Source organism: Lithobates pipiens, unplaced genomic scaffold (assembly GCF_037356315.1).
Source record: "Lithobates pipiens isolate NorthernLeopardFrog02 unplaced genomic scaffold, aLitPip1_a1.2 Scaffold_1, whole genome shotgun sequence".
In the NCBI taxonomy this organism is placed as follows: domain Eukaryota; kingdom Metazoa; phylum Chordata; class Amphibia; order Anura; family Ranidae; genus Lithobates; species Lithobates pipiens.
The window spans coordinates 227,501,130-227,521,857 of NW_027507685.1; the positions used below are offsets into that span (position 1 = coordinate 227,501,130).

Consider the following 20,728-nt stretch of genomic DNA (forward strand, 5'->3'; position numbering starts at 1 on the left):
GGGGAAGCTGCATGGAGACTGTCTTGACTATTCTACAGGTCCTCTGATTTAAAATTGTATTTTAATATGTATGTGAAAAATAAAAAAATAGGTTCTTCTAATGTACAAGAAATAGGTTCTTCTAATGCACCCCAATGCACAAAGAAATACTTTAGGTCCTGCTTAATGGCCCTCAATGCACATAAAATAGGTTAAAAAAATGAGTCCTTCTTAAGACACCTCAATGGACCTTAAAGAGGAGCTGCACCTTTAAAAAAAATATTAAAAGCCAGCAGCTACAAATATTGCAGCTGCTGACTTTTAATAAATGGACACTTACCTGTCCCAGGGTCCAGTGATGTCGGCCACAGATGACGAGCAATTGCTCATCTCTTGGCTGCCCCCGCCGCCATCCTCTGTCAGGGAATCGGGAAGTGAAGCATTGCAGTTTCACTGCCCGGTTCCCTACTGCACATGCGCGAGTCGCTCTGCGCCTCTCCACTGGTCCCCGCTGTGTCCTGGGAACTGTGCATTTCCAAGAACACAACGGAGGGCGGGGCATCTGCAGCTAGCTGCGGCTAGCTTGTTCCAGAAGTGGGTGCAGATACCTGGATTATCCAGGTATTTGCACCCCCCTCCCCCCTGAAAGGTGGCAATTGTGGCACCGGAGGGGGAGAGGGATCAGATGAGCGGACCTTCCACTTCATGGTGGAGGTCCGCTTTAACCACTTGCAGACCGCCTGCCGTCATTATATGGCAGCTGTTTGAAGAGGAATACCATTGTTATGGCAGCAGATAGCTGCCATAATCCCTGTATGCTCTTCTTCAGCGGGCGTTTGGCTTTCAGATAAAAGTGGTCTTAGTGGCGGATTCATCGCAAGATCACTTTTATCGGGGGTGGGAGAGGGCTCTCACGCTCCAATTTTCTCTTACCGGAGCCGTCGGTAGTGGTAGAGACGATCGCATCTGCTCCCCTCACAGCCTGGATGCCGAGTAAAGGAAAGATGGCCCCCACTTGGCTCCATAGCATTGGATGGCAGGAGCCACGTCAAACATCCCTTCCGCCTAATGCTCTTAAAGGGGAATTTTATTTTATTTTTTAAATAAAAATACCTTTTTTTTTATTGCATTTTAGTGTAAATGTTAGATCTGAGGTCTTTTTGACCCCAGATCATACATCTAAGAGGCCCTGTCATGCTTTTTTTTAATTATAAGGGATGTTTACATTCCTTGTAATAGGAATAAAAGTGACCCAAACAGTGCTCAAACTAAACATGTGAGGTATCACCGCAATCATTAGAGCGAGAGCAATAATTCTCGCACTAGACCTTCTCTGTCACACAAAACTGGTAACCTGTAGAAATTTTAAAATTCGCCTATGGAGATTTTTAAGGCTAAACGTTTGTTGCCATTCCACGAGCGGGCACAAATTTGAAGCATGACATGTTGGGTATTAATTTACTTGGCGTAACATTATCTTTCACAATATAAAAAAAATTGGGCTAACTTTACCGTTGTCTTATTTTTTAATTCAGAAAAGTGTATTTTTTTAAAAAGAATGGTGCTTGTGAGACCGCTGCGGAAATACGGTTTGACATAAAGTAATGCAACGACCGCAATTTGATTGTCTAGGGCAGTGATGGCGAACCTTGGCACTCCAGATGTTTTGGAACTACATTTCCCATGATGCTACACTACCCTGCAGAATGCATGAGCATCATGGTAAATGTAGTTTTAAACCATCAGGGGTGCCAAGGTTGGCCATCACTGGTCTAGGGTGTCTGAAAAAAATATACATATACTGTTTGGGGATTCTAAGTAATTTTCTAGCAAAACAAATGATTTTATCTTGTAAACACCAAATCTCAAAACGAGACTCGGTCCTTAAGTGGTTAATGGACAAAAATATGTTCTTCCCTAATACATGCAAAAATGGGTTCTGCTAATGCACCTCAATGCATGAAAAAAATAGGTTCTTCTTAGATTCTATTTAATGAACAAAAAATAGATGATGCTTAATGCACCTCAAAGCACAAAAATATAGGTCCTGTTGAGTTTTTGCAGTGCAATGTACCACAGTACACATCATGCATTGTTAGTGTTTTACTGTGTTATAATGCAGCTACATTGGGATGCCATTCAAAATGAATGACATCACAATGCATTACAATGTGCTGCCACACAGTGCACCAGTGAAAGCATTTCACCACATGTTATTGCAACTCATTGGTGTACCGTGCTGAAATTGGCAGGAGATCAATGTAATGGTCACAGGTGTAAGTGATAAGAGGTGTATCAATTTAATCTGTAATTCATTTTGTGGTAGGAATGTATAGAATCTCTATAACCTTCTGTTTTTATTTCTGTTTTTCAGTTTCTGAATTTAATGCAGAAAAAATCAACTCTCCTATATATAAAGAGCCGATTTATAGAAGTCCAGGAGCTGGGCAGCAGATGGGTACGCAAAGTTTGATTATCCATATTTAATGATTGTACATATTTTATAGAAAGAATTGTAGATTCTGAAAATCAGACATATGCCTACCTTCAGAACGTACCTGCCAAATAAATGATGAGAAAAAGCAGGACCTCTCAGGCTGCATTCACACTTCTGTTCTCTTTTAGACTGCATTCACACTCCAATGTTTTGAATAGCGGGCAGATTTGCCACGAATCTGCCCGCGAATCGATTTGAAAGCGTCAATGTGTGAATGACAAATCACTGGACTCATTTGAGATGCCATTCATATGAATAATGCCTCAAATCACATTCAGGAGCTACATTTGGTCTGCATGCTTCCCGCGAGTCCCGCGATTTGTCATTCACACATCGGCGATTGCAGATTTGCGGTAAATCTGCCCATGGTTCAAAACGCTGAAGTGTGAATGCAACCTAAAAGAGACTAGAAACATAGAAAATGGTCCAGAAGTGGCCCATCGAGTCTGCCCATTTAAAAAAAAAATGTATTTTAATTTTTTTCAATTTATACATGTTTTTGTTTTTGGTTTCTTTGTTTTTGTTTTTTAAACTTTGTTTGTTTTGTTATTTTTCTTGTTTTTTTTCTTTTTTTGTCTGAGTATGGATCTATGTTTGTCCCAAGCATTTTTGAGTCCATCCACTGTTGACTGACTCACTACCTCTGCTTGAAGTCTTTTCTAAGCATCAACTAGCCTTTCAAAAGTATTGTTATCAATCCATCTGAGCAGACTGACAGATTTGAATATAAGCAAACCTGCTGTGCAGGACTACAAACCATTAAGCAGTTATAAGCAACTTGTACAAACAGTATAGGATTAAAGTGATACATATGCAGTAGATTAAAGTGATATTAAAGGTATTTTTCTAAAATAATAAACATGTTTATACTTACCTGCATTGTGTAATGGTTTTGCACAGGGCAGCCCTGATCCTCTTCTTCTAGGGTCCTCTGCCGTCACTCCTTGCTCCTCCTCACTTCAAGTACCCTCCAGCAAGCAGCTTGATCCAACCACACATATTGTGGCTTGGCCTCACCCCTTGCTTCCTTATTATTGGATTTAATTGACAGCAGTGGGAGCCAATGGCTCCTGTTGTTCTCATTGAGACTTGCAAGGAGGGAGAGAGAGAGCAGCACCATTGCTCGAGCACAGTGCTGGACTGAGATACGGTTCAGGTAAGTATTGAGTGAGTGGGAGGGAGGGAGGGGGGACCCGAACCTCAAAAGGGGTTTCTATCTTAATGCAGAAGGCCTTTAGGCTTTACAACCACATTGACTATTAAACAAATTAAGGGTCTTTGTCAACAGCCTTTCATTGCTCCAAGTGGGTTTTGCAGTTCCATACAGGTCTATGAGAACGGACAACCCACTTGAAGCAGTGACATGGAACAAGCTGATAGGAGGAAAAATTAGGGCAATAACCTCATCAGTGTGTTGCTGCTTCTTCACTATCCAATCACAGGCTGCGGAAGAGAGGAGACCTAAATGTGTTGTGCAACCTACATGTATATGTGCAACAGCAGAACTGGTGAACCTTTTGCTGACACCCGCCTGCCATCCAATCCATCAAGATCCACTCAAAACAGATAGATAGCGATACATTCACCATCCGGCCAGCGGATTGGATGAAAACGGACAGGCAGTCTGTTTTTCATCCAATCTCTCCATAGAAATCAGTGTGGCTCTAGCAGGTTCATCTTGGCACAGTGAGCAGACATGGACCTGTCATCTGCCTGCTCAGCGCGGATCAATGGAGCGATCCCCTGCTGAGCTACATAGTTACATAGTTAGTAAGGTTGAATAAAGATACCAGTCCATCTTGAGTGAGTGTCTACAATTGTCCCTATCCCTGTACATTTCTCATTCTCATTGGTCCCTACCCTCAAGGAGCCCACAATCCAAGGTCCCCACATTAACATATTAGGGCCAATTTTAGACAGAAGCCAATTAACCTACCGGCATGTCTTTGGATTGTGGGAGGAAACCCACGCAGGCACAGGGAAAACATGCAAAATCCAGACAGGTAGTGTCGTGGTTGGGATTCAAACCAGTGACCCTTTTTACTGCGAGGTGAGAGTGCTAACCACTACACTACTGAGCTGGCGGAGTCCGCCCAATGGATCTGCCCCGTGTGAAAGGGCCTTAATGATCAGGAGCCAGTGGAAGGGGTGAGAGCCAATCACAGCAGTCACATGATCAGGAACTCCGCCTGGCAAGTGGGAGGTGTCAGCAAGGAGAAACTAACCAAAACAGAGAAAGGTCAGGTCACTCGGGACGGGGTGTAACTAAATATAAATCTTAACTTTGTATTTATCTGATTTCATTCTATATTAATAGCTACTAATCTCTTTGTTTGCTTGTTTGTTTTCTTTTACTTAGTTAATGCCCGCTACAGTATCGTTCTTCAAATAGAAAAGCAAGGTCCCTTGTACCAAGGTGCCAACAGATTTCAGATGTTGCCTTGGGATGCCCATGAGCCCCCTCCCAAGAGGGTCACACGTGATGGAGGCTGGTACATTTTATCTATGAAGGTTCTCAAGGACGAAATGGACTTAGGCGAACAATGCACGGACAATCCTGATGTTCATCTGAAGGTCATTTTACACATTGCAAATCGCATGACATGGACTCCTCCAGGTACAGATCATGTTTATCTGGATAATGACACTTTGGACTTAATTTATTAAAGCAACGTAATCCCCCCTCCCCTTCTTCCCGCGTATTTGCACACTGGGGGTCTGACAGTTTTCTGGCAGAAACTCCAGTGGCATGCAAGTACATGCATGGCATCTTGCAAACTGCCCCCTGGGATGTGTGATGTACCATCCCAAGAGCCATTTGTAAGAGGTTGTGCATGCACATGCTGATTGCACGACATCTCAAAAACTGGCAGAGACCAGTTTTGTCTGGTACAGATTTTGGAAAGATGGAAATCCAAGGGGGTTATCATTTCTGAGCAATTTTGAAACACTGACTAGATCTACTGCAAATGTTGACGGTTTTTGAGATTCAAGATTAATGACCCCAGAAGTGACTTCTGCATTTGACACACTTCTAGGTATGTGAGATGTATGCCCCCCCCCCCCCCCCCCGAAACCTCAGAATCTACCAGCCAGCCCTTACTTCATTACAGGACACAGTAGTGATGTAGGTACCAGGGGGATAAAACTTCAGAGTTCAGCAAGCATCCAACATGCCCAGAAGATATTCAGCCACTGTAGCTTTTTTTTTTTCTCATTAAGTTTTTATTAGGTTTCAGCCAGTGTAGCTTTTGAAGAGTATCGGAATAGGTGGCATAGGTAGCTAAGAAGTAAGTATAATATTTCTTCTTTTGCAGAGCCTTTTTGGAGCTCTTTTTCAGACAGTATTTCTTTAGGCAGCTGTGAAATATCCATAGGTGTAGAAAGGTCTAGAAATTTAGCTAAATGATCACTGCTGAAGGGTGAGATCAGTCAATCTGCTCTCCAACCTCCCTCCTTCAACAGAGGTTACATTACCAAATACTCCAGGTCAGTGGTCATCAACCCTGTCGTCAGGGCCCACCAACAGGCCAGGTTTGCAAGATAACTGAAATACATCACAGGTGATACCATTTGCCCCTCAGCTCACCCCATCAATCTCCTCACGCATCACTGATCTACCAACAGACGTATCAGCCTGGATGTCAAACCACTTCCTCAAACTTAATCTAAAAACGGAGCTCTTAATATTTCGTCCCCCACGTGCCCCTTCGCCTGACTTCTCTGACAAGGTCAATGGCACATCTATCAGTCCGCCCCCACAAGCCAGGGTGCTAGGGGTAACCTTAGACTCCAAACTATCCTTTCAGGCCCACATACAAGCCCTGTCCAAATCATGCCGCCTTAGCCTCCGCAACATTTCCAGAATACGTCCCTTTTTAACTAATGATACCACCAAGCTTCTAATTCACTCCCTGGTCATCTTTTGCCTCAACTACTGCAACTCCCTCCTCGTTGGATTACCTTTACATAGACTATCCCCCCTTCAGTCCATAATGAATGCCGCTGCAGGACTCATCCACCTTACCAACCATTCAGTGTCCTCCACCCCTCTCTGCCAATCCCTCCACTGGCTTCCACTCACCCAGCAAATAAAATTCAAAGTACTAACAATAATTTACAAAGCCATCCATAACTCTGCCCTCAGCTACATTACTAACCTAGTCCCAAAATACCAACCAAGCCGCTCTCTTTGGTCATCCCAAGACTTCCTGCTCTCTAGCTCCCTTGTCACCTCCTCCCATGCTCACCTCCAGGATTTCTCCAGAGCTTCTCCCATCCTTTGGAACTCACTACCCCAATCTGTCCGACTGTCCCCTAATCTATCCATCTTTAGACGATCCCTGAAAACCCTTCTCTTCAAAGAAGCCTATCCTGCTTCTAACTAACACAGTTTTACTTCCTCCATCAGCTCATTCCCCCACAGCTATTACATTTTGTATCAATTGCCCCTTCCTTTTTAGATTGTAAGCTCTAACGAGCAGCGCCCTCTGATTCCTCTTGTACCAAATTGTAATGTAAATGTAATGTCTGCCCTTGCGTTGTAAAGCGCTGCGCAAACTGTTGGCACTATATAAAACCTGTATAATAATAATAATAATTGCTGCTCAGTGATTGCAGTATTCTAGTCTGCATCTCCCCAAGGTAATACACAAAATCTGGCCTGTTAGTGGGCACTGAGGGCAGGGTTGATGACCACTGGTCTTATACTGTCCATTTTGCCACACAGATGGAAACCCTCTGTAATTTCTTTAGGAGGAAGTTAAAATGTTAGCCCTTCTCTTATGCTTCACCCATCCCAAAAAAAGACTGTGAAGGTGTTGATATGTTAAATATGTGAGCATTTAATTTAAGGAAGTTATCTTACCAGTTTTTCTTTTCTTCAGTTGTCAATCCTTGTTTCTTGAACTATCATGTGGATAATACACTGAGCTCTGAAGAATTGTGTCAACTAGTTAGGATTCAGCCAGGTAAGTACAATAAGTCACCATATATGAAGGACCTACATTTATATAAACCATGTGATTATATTAAATGCAGGCCCTCCCAATTTGAAGTTGTGGTGGGTAAGTAGGGAAAATGTGTATGGGGCAGGGCCTGTGCAGCAAAATGGTGATAAAGTGGAGCAGGGTCAAGAGGTAAGAGCAAGGGAGGGCATGCAACAGAATTGTAACGGGTGGAGCTCAGGGTGGGAGTTGAAAAGTGGGGTCATTCCTACATTGACAACCAACGGTCTGCTTATCTTTCTACCTTACCATATTCATTTAATTTCCAGATTATTATTGAAAATAATTTTGTGGTATGCTGGTGGTGTTATGAATTCTCTCTCCTGCGTGTCAAATGCTCTAGAAACATTAGTGTGCTAAATGTCAAATATATGCTTCATAATAAACTCCAGTGAGTAAGTGACAAAACGTGATCTAAAAAGATATATGCGAAAAATCCACATGCACAATAATATAAATAAAACACCGAAGTGACGTAGATAAACTCAACCCATGCTCTTTGACAGTCTCTGCAAAGAATAAGTGCTGGCAGGTAATCACCACCACCTCCGTGTGCAATGCCTGCTCACCTCAAATAAAGACCCTCATGGGCCTATTGGCAGTTTTAGTAATATTCTACAAACGGATCAGCTCGATCGTACAGGGGTTTTCAGCTAATGGCTCCAGGAATACCAGGACTTCTCCATAAACAATTTCTTTCTCCAAATTCAATTTCTCAAAGAAAATAAAATGTAATCATTGCGCAAGATTGCTTAAAAATACTCGCTTTTATTTAATAACATCATATGCACTCACATTTGAGCAGAAATACTGCATTGAATGATCAGTTTGGCTTTGGCACAGGTCACCTCCTCACTACACATCCAGGGTAACGAGACACCGGAATTGTCATCACCGACTCCTCTCAACGCGTTGCGTCACAGGTCACGTGACTTTCTCAAGGGAAATTAAGCCATGTGTTTATTATGAAGCATATATTTAAAATTTAGCACACTATTATTTGTTTTTATACAAATAAAAAGATATTGATGTTTTTATTCAAAAGCCAAATTATGTCTAGTCAGGATGGCCACAGACCAGTAGCTGCCTCACTAAAAGCAATGAGGATTGAGAATTTATGCTTATTCTCTGACATACTAGTCAGTCTACAACTCTGTCACCAAGTGTAGGCAGCATAGGCTTAGCAAAATACTTCTTTACTCTTCTCTGTAGGAATAGAAAGCATTGCCCCTTCACAGAAATTTAAAAATAAAAGGAAACTCATTGGGTGCAATACCATGAACTGATGATGGTTAGAAATGTTTGTTATCCAAGGTAGCTCAACACTGCCCAGTCTATGGTAGCGAGTTACTTGGTGTCCTGGGAGCTGCACCATCAAGCCAAGACCTGCTGTGTGATAGTGGGTGGTAGTCTTAGCCTGGCCCTTACCCAACAGGCCACGCTCCAACGCATTTCACTACAATCTCCATGAGTAAGTTTCAGTGGGCAGAGTGAAACACATTGGCCACATGGCCTAGCAAGGGTCCAGGCTGAGACTGCCATTCACTATCATACGGCAGGTCTTAAATTGATGTGCGGGGCCCGGAAACATCTAGCCTATCTACCGTTGCCTGGAGTATAGACAAGATCCTTTCCCAGACAGCACTCACAGCATTGGGCACAGGGCTTCATTCCCATAGAATCTAAGCAGCTCACATACATGTCTCTGGTTCGCACTGCCCAGTCTACCAGTATTTGGAATGGGCTGGATATTGTAAAGATGGAACCTTGTAAGTTTACCTTTATTCAAATATTTCTTATTCAAGACTATTTTAGAATAAATTGTAAATCCAAATAACCAGCCCTCTAAGTTAGCTGCATCAATTGCAATGATTTCAGTGATCTACAGCAATCTGATTTGCTGGTGCCCTATTGCTGCATGGTCGAGCTTGACACACAGGGGGTTGATTTACTACTACTACTACTTTGGTTACTTCTGTTATCCAAACATGTGCAAGCAAAAATGCAAACATTTTTTTTTTTTAATTTTCTTTGCACATTGTATAATTTTCGCAAAGTGAATTTGCACCACATTACACAAGCAAAGCCCTAAAAGCAGCAAAGAAACGCATTTCCACCACCATTCTTTACAGTTGTAAGTTTACCTTTATACAAAAATTTCCTGTTCAAGACTATTTTATAACACATTTTATAATTGGAACTTCACTTTAAAATACATAAATAAATAACCACCTCTCTAAGTTAGCTGCATAAATAGCAAGGATTTTAGTAAACTTCAACAATGTTATTCGCTGGTGTCCCATTGCCACACTATTGAGCCTGACACATAGGGGTCGATTTATTAAAAACAAAAATGATGTGCACTTTACAAGGGAATTTTCTCTTAAGCTCCGGCCTTGGTAAATAAAGTGAAGCTGTGTTAGGTCAACCAGTCATGTGCATGAAAACATTCATTTTTTTTTTTAGCACATTATTGGGTATTCAAAGTAGACACAGCTTTGCCACATTTACTGGCTCAATAACCATCCGCTTTCCTTCTTTAGTCAACTCATCCCCGTGATGTCATTGATGACATAATTTCCAAATGTTCCTAATTATTATTTTTTTATAGAGTAAAGGGGGTATAACCCCTGTAATTTTTTTTGCTATTTGCCAATTGTGACCCATTGGGGAGATTTTTAGTCACTTCTTATAGCCACAATCAGAAGTGATAGGAAACCAGGGTCAGCAGAACAGCATTGTCATTGGAAAATTTCCCCTGTATTCCTGTTCTGGTGACCACTCAAAATTTGAAATTTTCCTTCAATCCCAGTGGTCCTCAGAACAAATGAAGAAGGTGAATCTCCCTAACGAGTACACAGATAGCAATAAAAACCTTAAAAGTGTTGTAATCCCTCTCCACTCTATCCAAGCTAAAAAAAAATTGCATTTATACTTTACCAAATTTGTTATACTACACTAAACCTTTCATCCAACTTCTATAATACTGCATTTATTTTTTTGTTTGAAAATTAAGTTATTACCAAGGGAAAAAAAGGGTAAAAAAAAAAAAACTTGTGGGTTTCACCAATAAATTTGTGTACATTTATTTTTAATGGTTATAATTGGTGTATGGAATCGGCAAGCCCTTTGCCTACATATGTTGTACTAACAGGTGTCACTCTTTCACATCTCAGAAAGTTGGGAGGAAGTAAGGATTTCTATGGTACACAGCCATCCCTTGCAATCTTTTGTGAGATCCTTTTAAAGGATCACCCAAAGGGGCTTCAGGTTTTCTTATTGCAAATTTGGGACTGATTATGTGATTAGATTAAAAGCAGTCCCTCCCATTTATCAGTGACTTTTAGAAAGCAGTATCCAGAACCCTGTAGGCAGAGGCATAACTAGAACCTTCAGGGCCTTAGTGCCCATGATGCCCCCCCCCCCCCCCGCAACTCACCTCTTTCCTCTGAGCCCAAGGCCCTTCCCATTGATCTTGAGGCCCTTTACTGCCATTGTGGGGCCTATTCATTATGGTCCCACAGCAGACCCCCTTCCTGCCATATTGGGCAGGGTTGCCACCTTATCTTCAAGCCAACCTGAACACTTTAGCAGCACGCAGCAATTTTTTTGTAAGTAAATAACATTTCTAATCATGTGAATTTAATCACAAGAATTTCCCCCTTTACATCTGAATCCGCAGAGTTCCCCTTACATCTGAATCCACAGAGTTCCCCCTTACATCTGAATCCACAGAGTTCCCCCTTACATCTGAATCCACAGAGTTCCCCCTTACATCTGAATCCACAGAGTTCCCCCTTTCATCTGAATCCACAGAGTTCCCCCTTACATCTGAATCCACAGAGTTCCCCCTTACACTGTAAGGGGTGACTCTGCAGACTCTGATGTAAAGGGAAACTGTGATGTAAGAACTAAGAAGGAATGCTGCAGACTCTGGTGTAAAGGAGAACTGTAATATAAGGGGCTCTCTGGTAACCAGAGCCCCCACTTACATCAGCATGTTCCCAGCATTCCCATTTAATAAGGGCTCTCAGAGCACCCCTTACATCAGAGTCCGCAGAGCACCCCTTAAATCAGAATCTGCCGAGCCCCCCTTAAATCAGAGTTTGCTGAGACCCTCTTATATCAGAGTCTGCAGAGCCCCCCTCCCCTTACATCAGTCTGTCAAGACCCCTTACATCAGAGTCCACAGTACTTCCACTTACACTGTAAGGGAGATCTCTTTGGACTCTGGAATGCAAAGGTGAACCCTGATTTCAGGGGGGTCAGATGTAAAGGGACATGCTATGGAGTCTGGTGTGAAGGGGAACTCTGATGTAAGGGGGTCTCTGCTCACCAAAGCCCCCCTTACATCAGAGTACATAAACACCCCTTATATCTGAGTTCCTCTTACATAAGTATACTAACTGGAAGTAGTAAACAGGGAGGGAGGGGAAACACCTTTCTCATGGATGGATAGAATGGCAGGCTGCACCTTTCCTCATCTGGTAGCTGGACTAAAAACTTACCGCCAACACTTACCCTTCTCTGTGGCACAACACCACCGGGGAGTGTGGGTGGGTACACACAGGAAGAGAGGGGGCGTGAGGAGGAGAAGCTGATCAGCGCTCTCCTCTTAAGTCCATGGGGTGGGGATTGCCAGAGCTGGCTCTGGGCTGTGAGAGAGACACTTGCAGCTCAGAGCCCTGCAGCCGCTGGGGAGCCACAGTCCAGGCTGTTGAGGCGGGTGAGGCCCCCCACAGTGGCAGAACTCCAGGGCCGGTCTCAATGTGACCTTTGCAACCCTGGTAGTTTTGCCAATGCCAGTAGGTCATTACTAAACTGTGCATTTCAGTATATAATCTTATATTTAAAATAAATGTATAATGTTGTAACTTTCTTACAGAAGACACAAGAACTCTTATTCCTGGATTAGTTGAGTTTAACCATGGTGCAATACAGTTGGACTGCCGGACTCTGAACATTGCATTGAACACATGCAATCTTAATACATTTCTACATTCCTCTTATAATAAATCAGGTACAAGTAGTAGTAAATAGTAGTAAGGTAAAATAGTATTGGAATTGTTTATAGATTTGTGTGTCTAATTCCTCAAAATTCTATTTTATACTCACATTTATTTTATACTCACATTGATATATTTCAACAGATATCAATATATTATAAAACAAGTTGTACAGCACAAAAAGAAACCTCTACTAATCTTATATAAAAGAAAATGAATTCTTTCCCCCTCAACACATAAGTCTATAATATGCAAAGATAAGAAAAAAATATTCTAAACATACTATATAATCATGAAATGATTACAATAGTTCATATAATAATAAAATGCATCTAAAAAGCACATACAATTATTTCTAATTGAATGTCTGCAATATATAGTAAATATATATATTAACTAGTTGCTGACCGCCGGCCGTCAAATGACGGCCAGGCGGCGCAGCTATTGTGGCGGGAGGCCGTCATATGATGGCCTCCCGTTTAAACAGGGATGCGCGCGATCGTGCGCGCGCATCCCTGTTTCTTCGGTGGCGGCGTGTCACAGAGACACCGCTCGCCACCGAAGGGGGTGAACAGCCATTCGTTATGGCTGTTTACCACGTGATCGGCCGTGATGAAGTCACGGCCGATCACAGATGGTCACACCCCGTACGTGCACGGTGCATGCGCGCGATCGCGAGCGCGCTGCGCATGCACGTCGGTGGCGGCGTGTTCCCCGGGAACACTGCTCGTCACCGACACTGGTAAACAGCCATTGGCTGGCTGTTTACCCACGTGATCGGCTGTGATCCTTTCACAGCCAATCACTAAAATGTAAACAAACCGCGGTAACGGGATGTTACCGGGTTCTCCTCCTCACACACCGATCGTGTGTGAGGAGGAGATTACGGTAACATCTCGTTACCGCATACAGTGTACACCAAACATACTGATTGCCCCCCCGCCCCAATAAAGAGGACCTGTCACCACCCCTCATAGTACCTGTCAATCACAGTCCATCAGAGTACCTGCACAGTCCATCAGAGTATTTGAGTACCTGTCCCAGCCCATCAGAGTACCCGAGTACCTGTCCCAGCCCATCAGAGTACCCGAGTACCTGTCCCAGCCCATCAGAGTACCCGAGTACCTGTCCCAGCCCATCAGAGTACCCGAGTACCTGTCCCAGCCCATCAGAGTACCCGAGTACCTGTCCCAGCCCATCTGAGTACCCGAGTACCTGTCCCAGCCCATCTGAGTACCCGAGTACCTGTCACCGTTCATCTGAGTACCCGAGTACCTGTCCCGGCCCATCAGAGTACCCGAGTACCTGTCCCGGCCCATCAGAGTACCCGAGTACCTGTCCCGGCCCATCAGAGTACCCGAGTACCTGTCCCAGCACATCAGAGTACCCGAGTACCTGTCACGGCACATCAGAGTACCCGAGTACCTGTCACGGCACATCAGAGTACCCGAGTACTTGTCACGGCACATCAGAGTACCCGAGTACCTGTCACGGCCCATCAGTGTACCCGAGTACCTGTCACGGCCCATCAGTGTACCCGAGTACCTGTCACGGCCCATCAGGGTACCTGAGTACCTGTCACAGTCCATTAGAGTACCGAGTACCTGTCACAGTCCATTAGAGTACCGAGTACCTGTCACAGTCCATTAGAGTACCGAGTACCTGTCACAGTCCATTAGAGTACCGAGTACCTGTCACAGCCCATATGAGTACCCGAGTACCTGTTCCAGTCCATCTGTGTACCAGAGTACCTGTCACAGTCCATCTGAGTACCCGAGTACCTGTCACAGTTCATCTGAGTACCTGTCACCGCCCTTCAGAGTACCCAAATACCAGTCACCAAACCATCAGAGTACCTGTCACCAGGCCATCAGAGTACCTGAGTACTTGTCACCAGGCCATCAGAGTACCCGAGTACCTGTCACCAGGCCATCAGAGTACCCGAGTACCTGTCACCAGGCCATCAGAGTACCCGAGTACCTGTCACCAGGCCATCAGAGTACTCGAGTACCTGTCACCAGGCCATCAGAGTACTCGAGTACCTGTCACCAGGCCATCAGAGTACCCGAGTACCTGTCACCAGGCCATCAGAGTACCCGAGTACCTGTTCCAGTCCATCTGAGTACCCGAGTACCTGTCACAGTCCATCTGAGTACCCGAGTACCTATCTCCAGCCCATCAGAGTACCCGAGTACCTATTTGCAGCCCATGTCTCATAGAATATACGTTGGGGTGTTTACTTTCCAAAATGGGGTCATTTTGTGGGTAATTTCACTGTCCTGGTGGTCCAGGACCTTCAAAAGTGTGATGGGTAGGAATGAAATGAGATGTGTCATTTATGCTCCTAGAACGCCTGAACGTACTACTTCAATGTTCGGCCTCTCTATGTGGCCAGGCTGTGTAAAAGTCCTACACATGTGGTATCGCCATACTCGGGAGGAGTAGCAGAATGTATTTTGGGGTGTAATTTTTGCTATATACATGTTATGTGTTAGAAATATCTTATAAATTGACAATTTTGTGTAAAAAAAAATGCGTTTTCATTTTTTTCCACATATTCCAAAAACTTCTGGAAAAAAATTAACCATTCAAAAGACTCATTATGCCTCACAGATTATACGTTGGGGTGTTAGCTTTCCAAAATGGGGTGATTTTATGGGAAATTCCATTGTCCTGGTACTCCAGGGCCTTCAAAAGTGTAATAGGTGGTTGAGAAATGAGATGCGTCATTTTTGCTCGTAGAACGTCTGAAGGTACTACATCAATGTTGGTGCTCTGTATGTGGCTAGGCTGTGTAAAAGTCTCACACATGTGGTATCGCCGTACTCGGGAAGAGTAGCAGAATGTATTTTGGGGGGTAATTTGTTGTATGCATATGCTGTGTGTGAGAAATAACCTGATAATATGACAATTTAGTAAAAAAAAATAAAAAAAAATAAAAAATCTTCATTTTGCAAAGAATTGTGGGAAAAAATGACAACTTAAAAAAACTCACCATGCTACTTACTTTTTTTTTATAATTGTAATTTTTATTAATTTTTAAAGCAAGAACAAAAACAATACACGAGAACATTAGAAAAATCAGTAAATATAGAGAGATATAGATCAAGATGTAAGGCATGAATTACAACAGGCAGAGAAAAATGTCCACAAACGCAGGCACAAGGGTGAACTGCGTATCCATATCTCGTACAATAAATAACAAACAGTCAATGTAAAGCAAACAAACTATTCTGAGCATCAAGAGGCCGGAGGCCAAAAAGAGGCAAAAAGAAAAAACAAATGAGTATTCACATGGTCAGCATAGTATGTCCCTGGGAGGGGAGGGGGACAGGACAGGGTAGGGAAGGGGGGGGGGGGGGGGGACGGAAGCCATCAACAAAGGGCCCCGGTCGGTAGCTGCAGTCAGATGGACGTACCGGCAGGGGGTGCTCCATATGCTACTTACTTAATACCTTGGGATGTCTACTTTGTAAAAAGGGGTCATTTGGGGGGTATTTGTACTTTCCTGACTAGTTAGAGTCTCAAGAAATTAGGTACACCTGATGTACTGAAGGCCTGATCAGAAGTGATGAATTTTCAGTGATTGGCACCATAGATTGTAGACTCTATAACTTTCACAAAGACCAAATAATATATACTAACGTGGGTTATTTTTACCAAAGATATGTAGCAGTATAAATTTTGGCCAAAATTTATGAAGAAAAATTACTAATTAGCAAAAATTTATGACAGAAACGAAGAAAAAGGCATTTTTTTCACAAAATTTACGTTTTATTTTATTTATAGCACAAAAAATAAAAAACCCACTAGTGATTAAATACCACTAAAAGAAAGCTCTATTTGTGTGGAAAAAAGGACGCAAGTTTCATATGGATACTGTGTTGGATGACTGAGTAATTGTCATTCAAAGTGTGAGAGCGCTGAAAGCTGAAAATTGGTCTGGTCAGGAAGGGGGTGTAACTGCACTGTACTGAGGTGGTTAAAATGAGCCAACTATAAAAAAATATGTTACATAATAAAAGGGGAACTCTAAAAAGAACACTCTGTGTAATGGATAACCCCCCCCCCCCATATTAATTGGCCATAGGTAAAAATTCTATAGAAGTGTAGCACTGACCCCCGAAGAAGCGGCTGGTTTTGTTGGGCTTACCGATTACCTTCTCCACCTCGTTCTTGTCTAGGGGGTTCCAAGGTTGATGGCCCAATAAACTGCAGAGACCGACACTTAAATCCCTTATAGGAATATTTATTTGCATAAAACGTTGAACAGAACACAGTCTCTACAGTTGGGAATAGAGGGTATGGGTAGTAAAGCTTAGGTACTTTTGGAACTGCTGGCATTTGAAATGTCTCTCTCTAGCTGATCCAGGGAATAGCCATTCGCAACTGGATATTTCAACTACCGGATAAATCCCTGTTTGTGGATTTAGCAGTTAGGTGTAACCGAAGGATGAAATTAGGAACTTTCTTACAGTACCAGTATCTTGTAGCCGGTGCAGCGATACCATAAGGATGCGGATTTACTTGTGTCCTTTCAGCTTAGCTTCCAGGCTTTTACAGAGGAGCCAGCCTCGTGCGTGGCCCTCTTCTGAAGAGTCCTTCCCCCAGTTGTGTTTTGAGTTGCTGGGCCTCTCCAAACCCGAGACGGCACCGGACCATCTTTTAATCCTCCTTCCAGTTACCGTGCCTTGGACTAGCCAGTCCCGAGACTCAGAAACGTATGGATCCGCAACCCAGGCCATGAGGGCCTCTGCGGGCTGGTCAGGAAGACCAGGACCATGGAGTCAGAACATACTTCTGGATCGGAACCCAGAACCACGTGACCTCAGCGCCTTAAGTACCCTCTCCCGGAATACACAGCGAGACAACGCACCCATTGATGGGCTCAGAGAGAGATTGGTACCCAATGCGTCCAACCAGACTGCGTTCCAATGCCTGTCAAAGGTGAAACCTACACCTATGACCAGGCAGAACATAGTATAGTCCAGCCAAACTGATGCCAAGACCACAATTTACCGAAATTAACCCTAAGACCAACTATAGTCTTAGGAAAAAACAAGATTTACAAAACATAGTCCATGCTCTTCAGGAGCCCGGCGCTACAGAAGCAAATGTAACTCAATTTTTAATAAAAGCAGAAAACATTTCTACCCCAGTCAGTTACATCATTTGCAAGGATTTTTGCAAACTTTCTTAAACATACACATTTTTCGGGATCTTCTGTACACAGTGAGGATATAGCAGGATACATGGAAATACCATTTACATTTTTCATCAGTTTAACAAAAAATGGTGGTTGCAGCTTCCTATAGAAAGGTCACCTCAATAACTTTAAAGTATAACTCATTGTTTGTTTTTAATAGAGTGATAAGGATTAAGTCAGTTCTTTATTGTTGTCAATGACCCCATTGGTGAGAATTTCCCCTACCTCACTCCCATGTGAAGTAGGGGAAAATACTTCATACTTTTCTCATGATATGAGAACATATGATGCTCTGGCTCCATATGTTTTATTACAATGCAAGCTAAATCACTGCTGCTGCTAGGAAATATCCAGTTTATGGTGTGTGTATTGCAGTTCTACTGCATTATCTGGACCAACACACAATTAGAATAAAAGAATAAGGACCATGTAGTCATGTGGCAAATATCATACATTGGATGTTTGACACTGATGTTGTCTTAATCATATTATCATATCATATCATATTATTCATATGAATAACCATACGAATAAGCACTTTCTGTATGGAATGCATCCAGACTATACATACCAAAGTATTTACATAAATTGTACATGCAGTAAAAGCATGCGATCAGTGCGATTAAAAATGCATTGATTACTGTAAAAATGTCACTGGCAGTGAAGGGGTTAACACTAGGGTGCAGTGTAGGGGTTAAGGGTGACCTAATGTGTGTGTTTTTTACTGTAGGGGGCGTGGCTTGGCATGTGACGTTACTCATTGTCTTTCCCTATGACAGGGAGCAGACAATCAGTGACAGGCTCACTAGGAAGCACCGGGAGAGGTTTGTTTACACAAACCTCTCCTCATTCTTCAGCTCTGTGACCGGGTTGCGAGTGCCATTCTGCTGACTAATATCTGGCGTGAGGCGGTCCTTAAGTGGTTAAAAGAGGATTTCTGGAGTGGCCAGCTCTTCCTACTATAGACCTTGATGTCCCTTTGAAAATTAATCTGAAATGTGTGACAGATGGTGAGGAGGTGATATGTCGCTCTCACTGTCTATAAATGCCCCACTACTGCTCCATAACATTGTGCATTGTAGGGAGGCTGTCGCCCATGTTCAGTGGCAGTACTGCCCACCAAATGTGCTGAGGGTATAATTTTTGCCACAGACATTGCAAAGTATTGCAGTGGCATGGGTATGAACCTGTCTGGCTGCCTTTGCGGGCTTGAGAGGCAAAAAAATGCAGCTCAACTGCCCACTGACCACAAATATAAATGAGCCTTTACTATATATTCTCGGCGCAGGTTCAATTTAAGGGAGCAATTGTAACTCCTTGTGAAATCCCTCCTGATATTTGCCATGCAACAATGGGGAACTTCTTCTTTCTATATTGCAACTCTGGGACTAATCAGGTGACTTACTGTAGTACATTATGTAAGAAGTAAAATAAGAAGTGAGTAAGCAAAGAGCTGGAAATGCAGAATTAGAATTTTTTTTTTGTTTTTCTTTAGATTACAATTTGATTTTCCTAAACCCCGTATCAAGCACTATTAATCCTAACCCACCTTGGTTTAATAACGAAGCAATACATGAGGACCACCAAGATGTGAACGCCGACAGAAAGTTTAAGAGTTGTCCAACTTACACTAATATTAAAGCAGGTAAAAAAATGAATTTAAATATTCACTAACGTTCTACCAAGCTGGTCAACACAGAACTCTAATTATAAATTGTTTTTTTATATTAATATTAAAAACAAACATTTTTGCTGCACACAGCCATGTAAAAATGTAAGTACGTCCCATAAGTACATAAGCTCCACACTGTGCCACAGATACAGGCAATATACTTGAATAAAAACAAAAGGAAAAGTGCCTTTTTAATCATTTATCAAAAATATCAATAGATGTAATGATGTACTGTTGAAGTACACCCTTGGCCTTACAGAAGCTGGTATTGCCTTCCATAGCAAACATGGCTTCCTCTTGACATTTTTCACAACTTTCCACCAGTCTCTGACATCAACTCAATATTTTATAATCCCTTTAAGAAAAATTCCTTCAGGTGCAAGATGCCTGTAAGTTTCCTTGCGAGAAATGCCCACACCATTTCAGTGTGATTTAATCATAAAGTTTTTCTTCTTTTTGAGGCATCCCTTAGTGCAGGGATATGCAATTAGTGGACCTCCAGCTGTTGCGGAACTACAAATCCCATGAGGCATAGCAAGACTCTGACAGCCACAAGCATGACACCCAGAGGCAGAGGCATGGTGGGATTTGTAGTTTTGCAACAGCTGGAGGTCCGCTAATTGCAGATCCCTGCCTTAGTGGATTTGCTGGTGTTCTTCAGATCATTATCAGGTTGAAACATCCATTTTCTATAGAACCAAAACTTTCAGACTGGGTTCACACTATTGCAAATTGGACGCGGATTTCCCCACATCCAATTCGCATTTCAGGAGATTGTGACCGGCTCTTTATGGAGCCGGCCACAGTGGAGCTGGTTCTATGGAGCCGGTTCACACATCTCTGGAGCGGCTCCGGTGCAATTTGCACAGCAGCCCTGTGCATCTTCTGGTCCATTTCAAGTCTGAATTCAGCCAAAAATTCAGACTGAATCGGACCTGAAACGGTGAACAGGGATGCACTGGACCCTTTCTCTGAGCCGCTCCATGTTGTAGTGTGAACCCAGCCTTAGACAGGTAGACTCACATTCTCCTCAAGCCCACATGATATGATGTAGCAGTCATAGCTGACTTGATGACTGCAAGCCAGGCCCTAAAGCAGTAAAGAAACCATAAACCTTAACATTTCCACCATCATGCTTTACAGTTGGTACAGGGTTCTTCTGCTGAAATGCTGTCTTTGGTAATAGTAGCAGTAGATGGGTGTCACAAACCAACTCTGTCTACCTTAACACTGCCCAGTCTATCCGATATTTGGAAGGGGCTTGATATTGTAAGGGTCAAACCGTGTAAAGCCCCGTACACACTATCAGATTGTCTGCTGAGTTTTTCCTTCAGATTTACCAAAACCATATAATATGAGGTC

At 42.9% G+C, this 20,728-nt stretch overlaps 1 protein-coding gene across 10 annotated transcripts in view; it reads left to right on the forward strand.

Moving 5' to 3' along the window:
* LOC143983908 (uncharacterized) overlaps positions 1-20,728 on the forward strand; it is a 65,610-nt gene that overhangs the window by 29,085 nt on the left and 15,797 nt on the right. For 7 of the 10 annotated variants that reach the window (XM_077484088.1, XM_077484056.1, XM_077484106.1 and 4 more), the window contains 5 exons: positions 2,354-2,437; positions 4,836-5,093; positions 7,363-7,446; positions 12,368-12,502; positions 19,190-19,339. In XM_077484088.1, coding sequence (XP_077340214.1) covers positions 2,354-2,437; positions 4,836-5,093; positions 7,363-7,446; positions 12,368-12,502; positions 19,190-19,339 — 711 coding nt within the window. The remainder of the gene's footprint in view (positions 1-2,353; positions 2,438-4,835; positions 5,094-7,362; positions 7,447-12,367; positions 12,503-19,189; positions 19,340-20,728) is intronic. The other 3 variants (XM_077484072.1, XM_077484079.1, XM_077484064.1) reach the window with 3 other exon arrangements.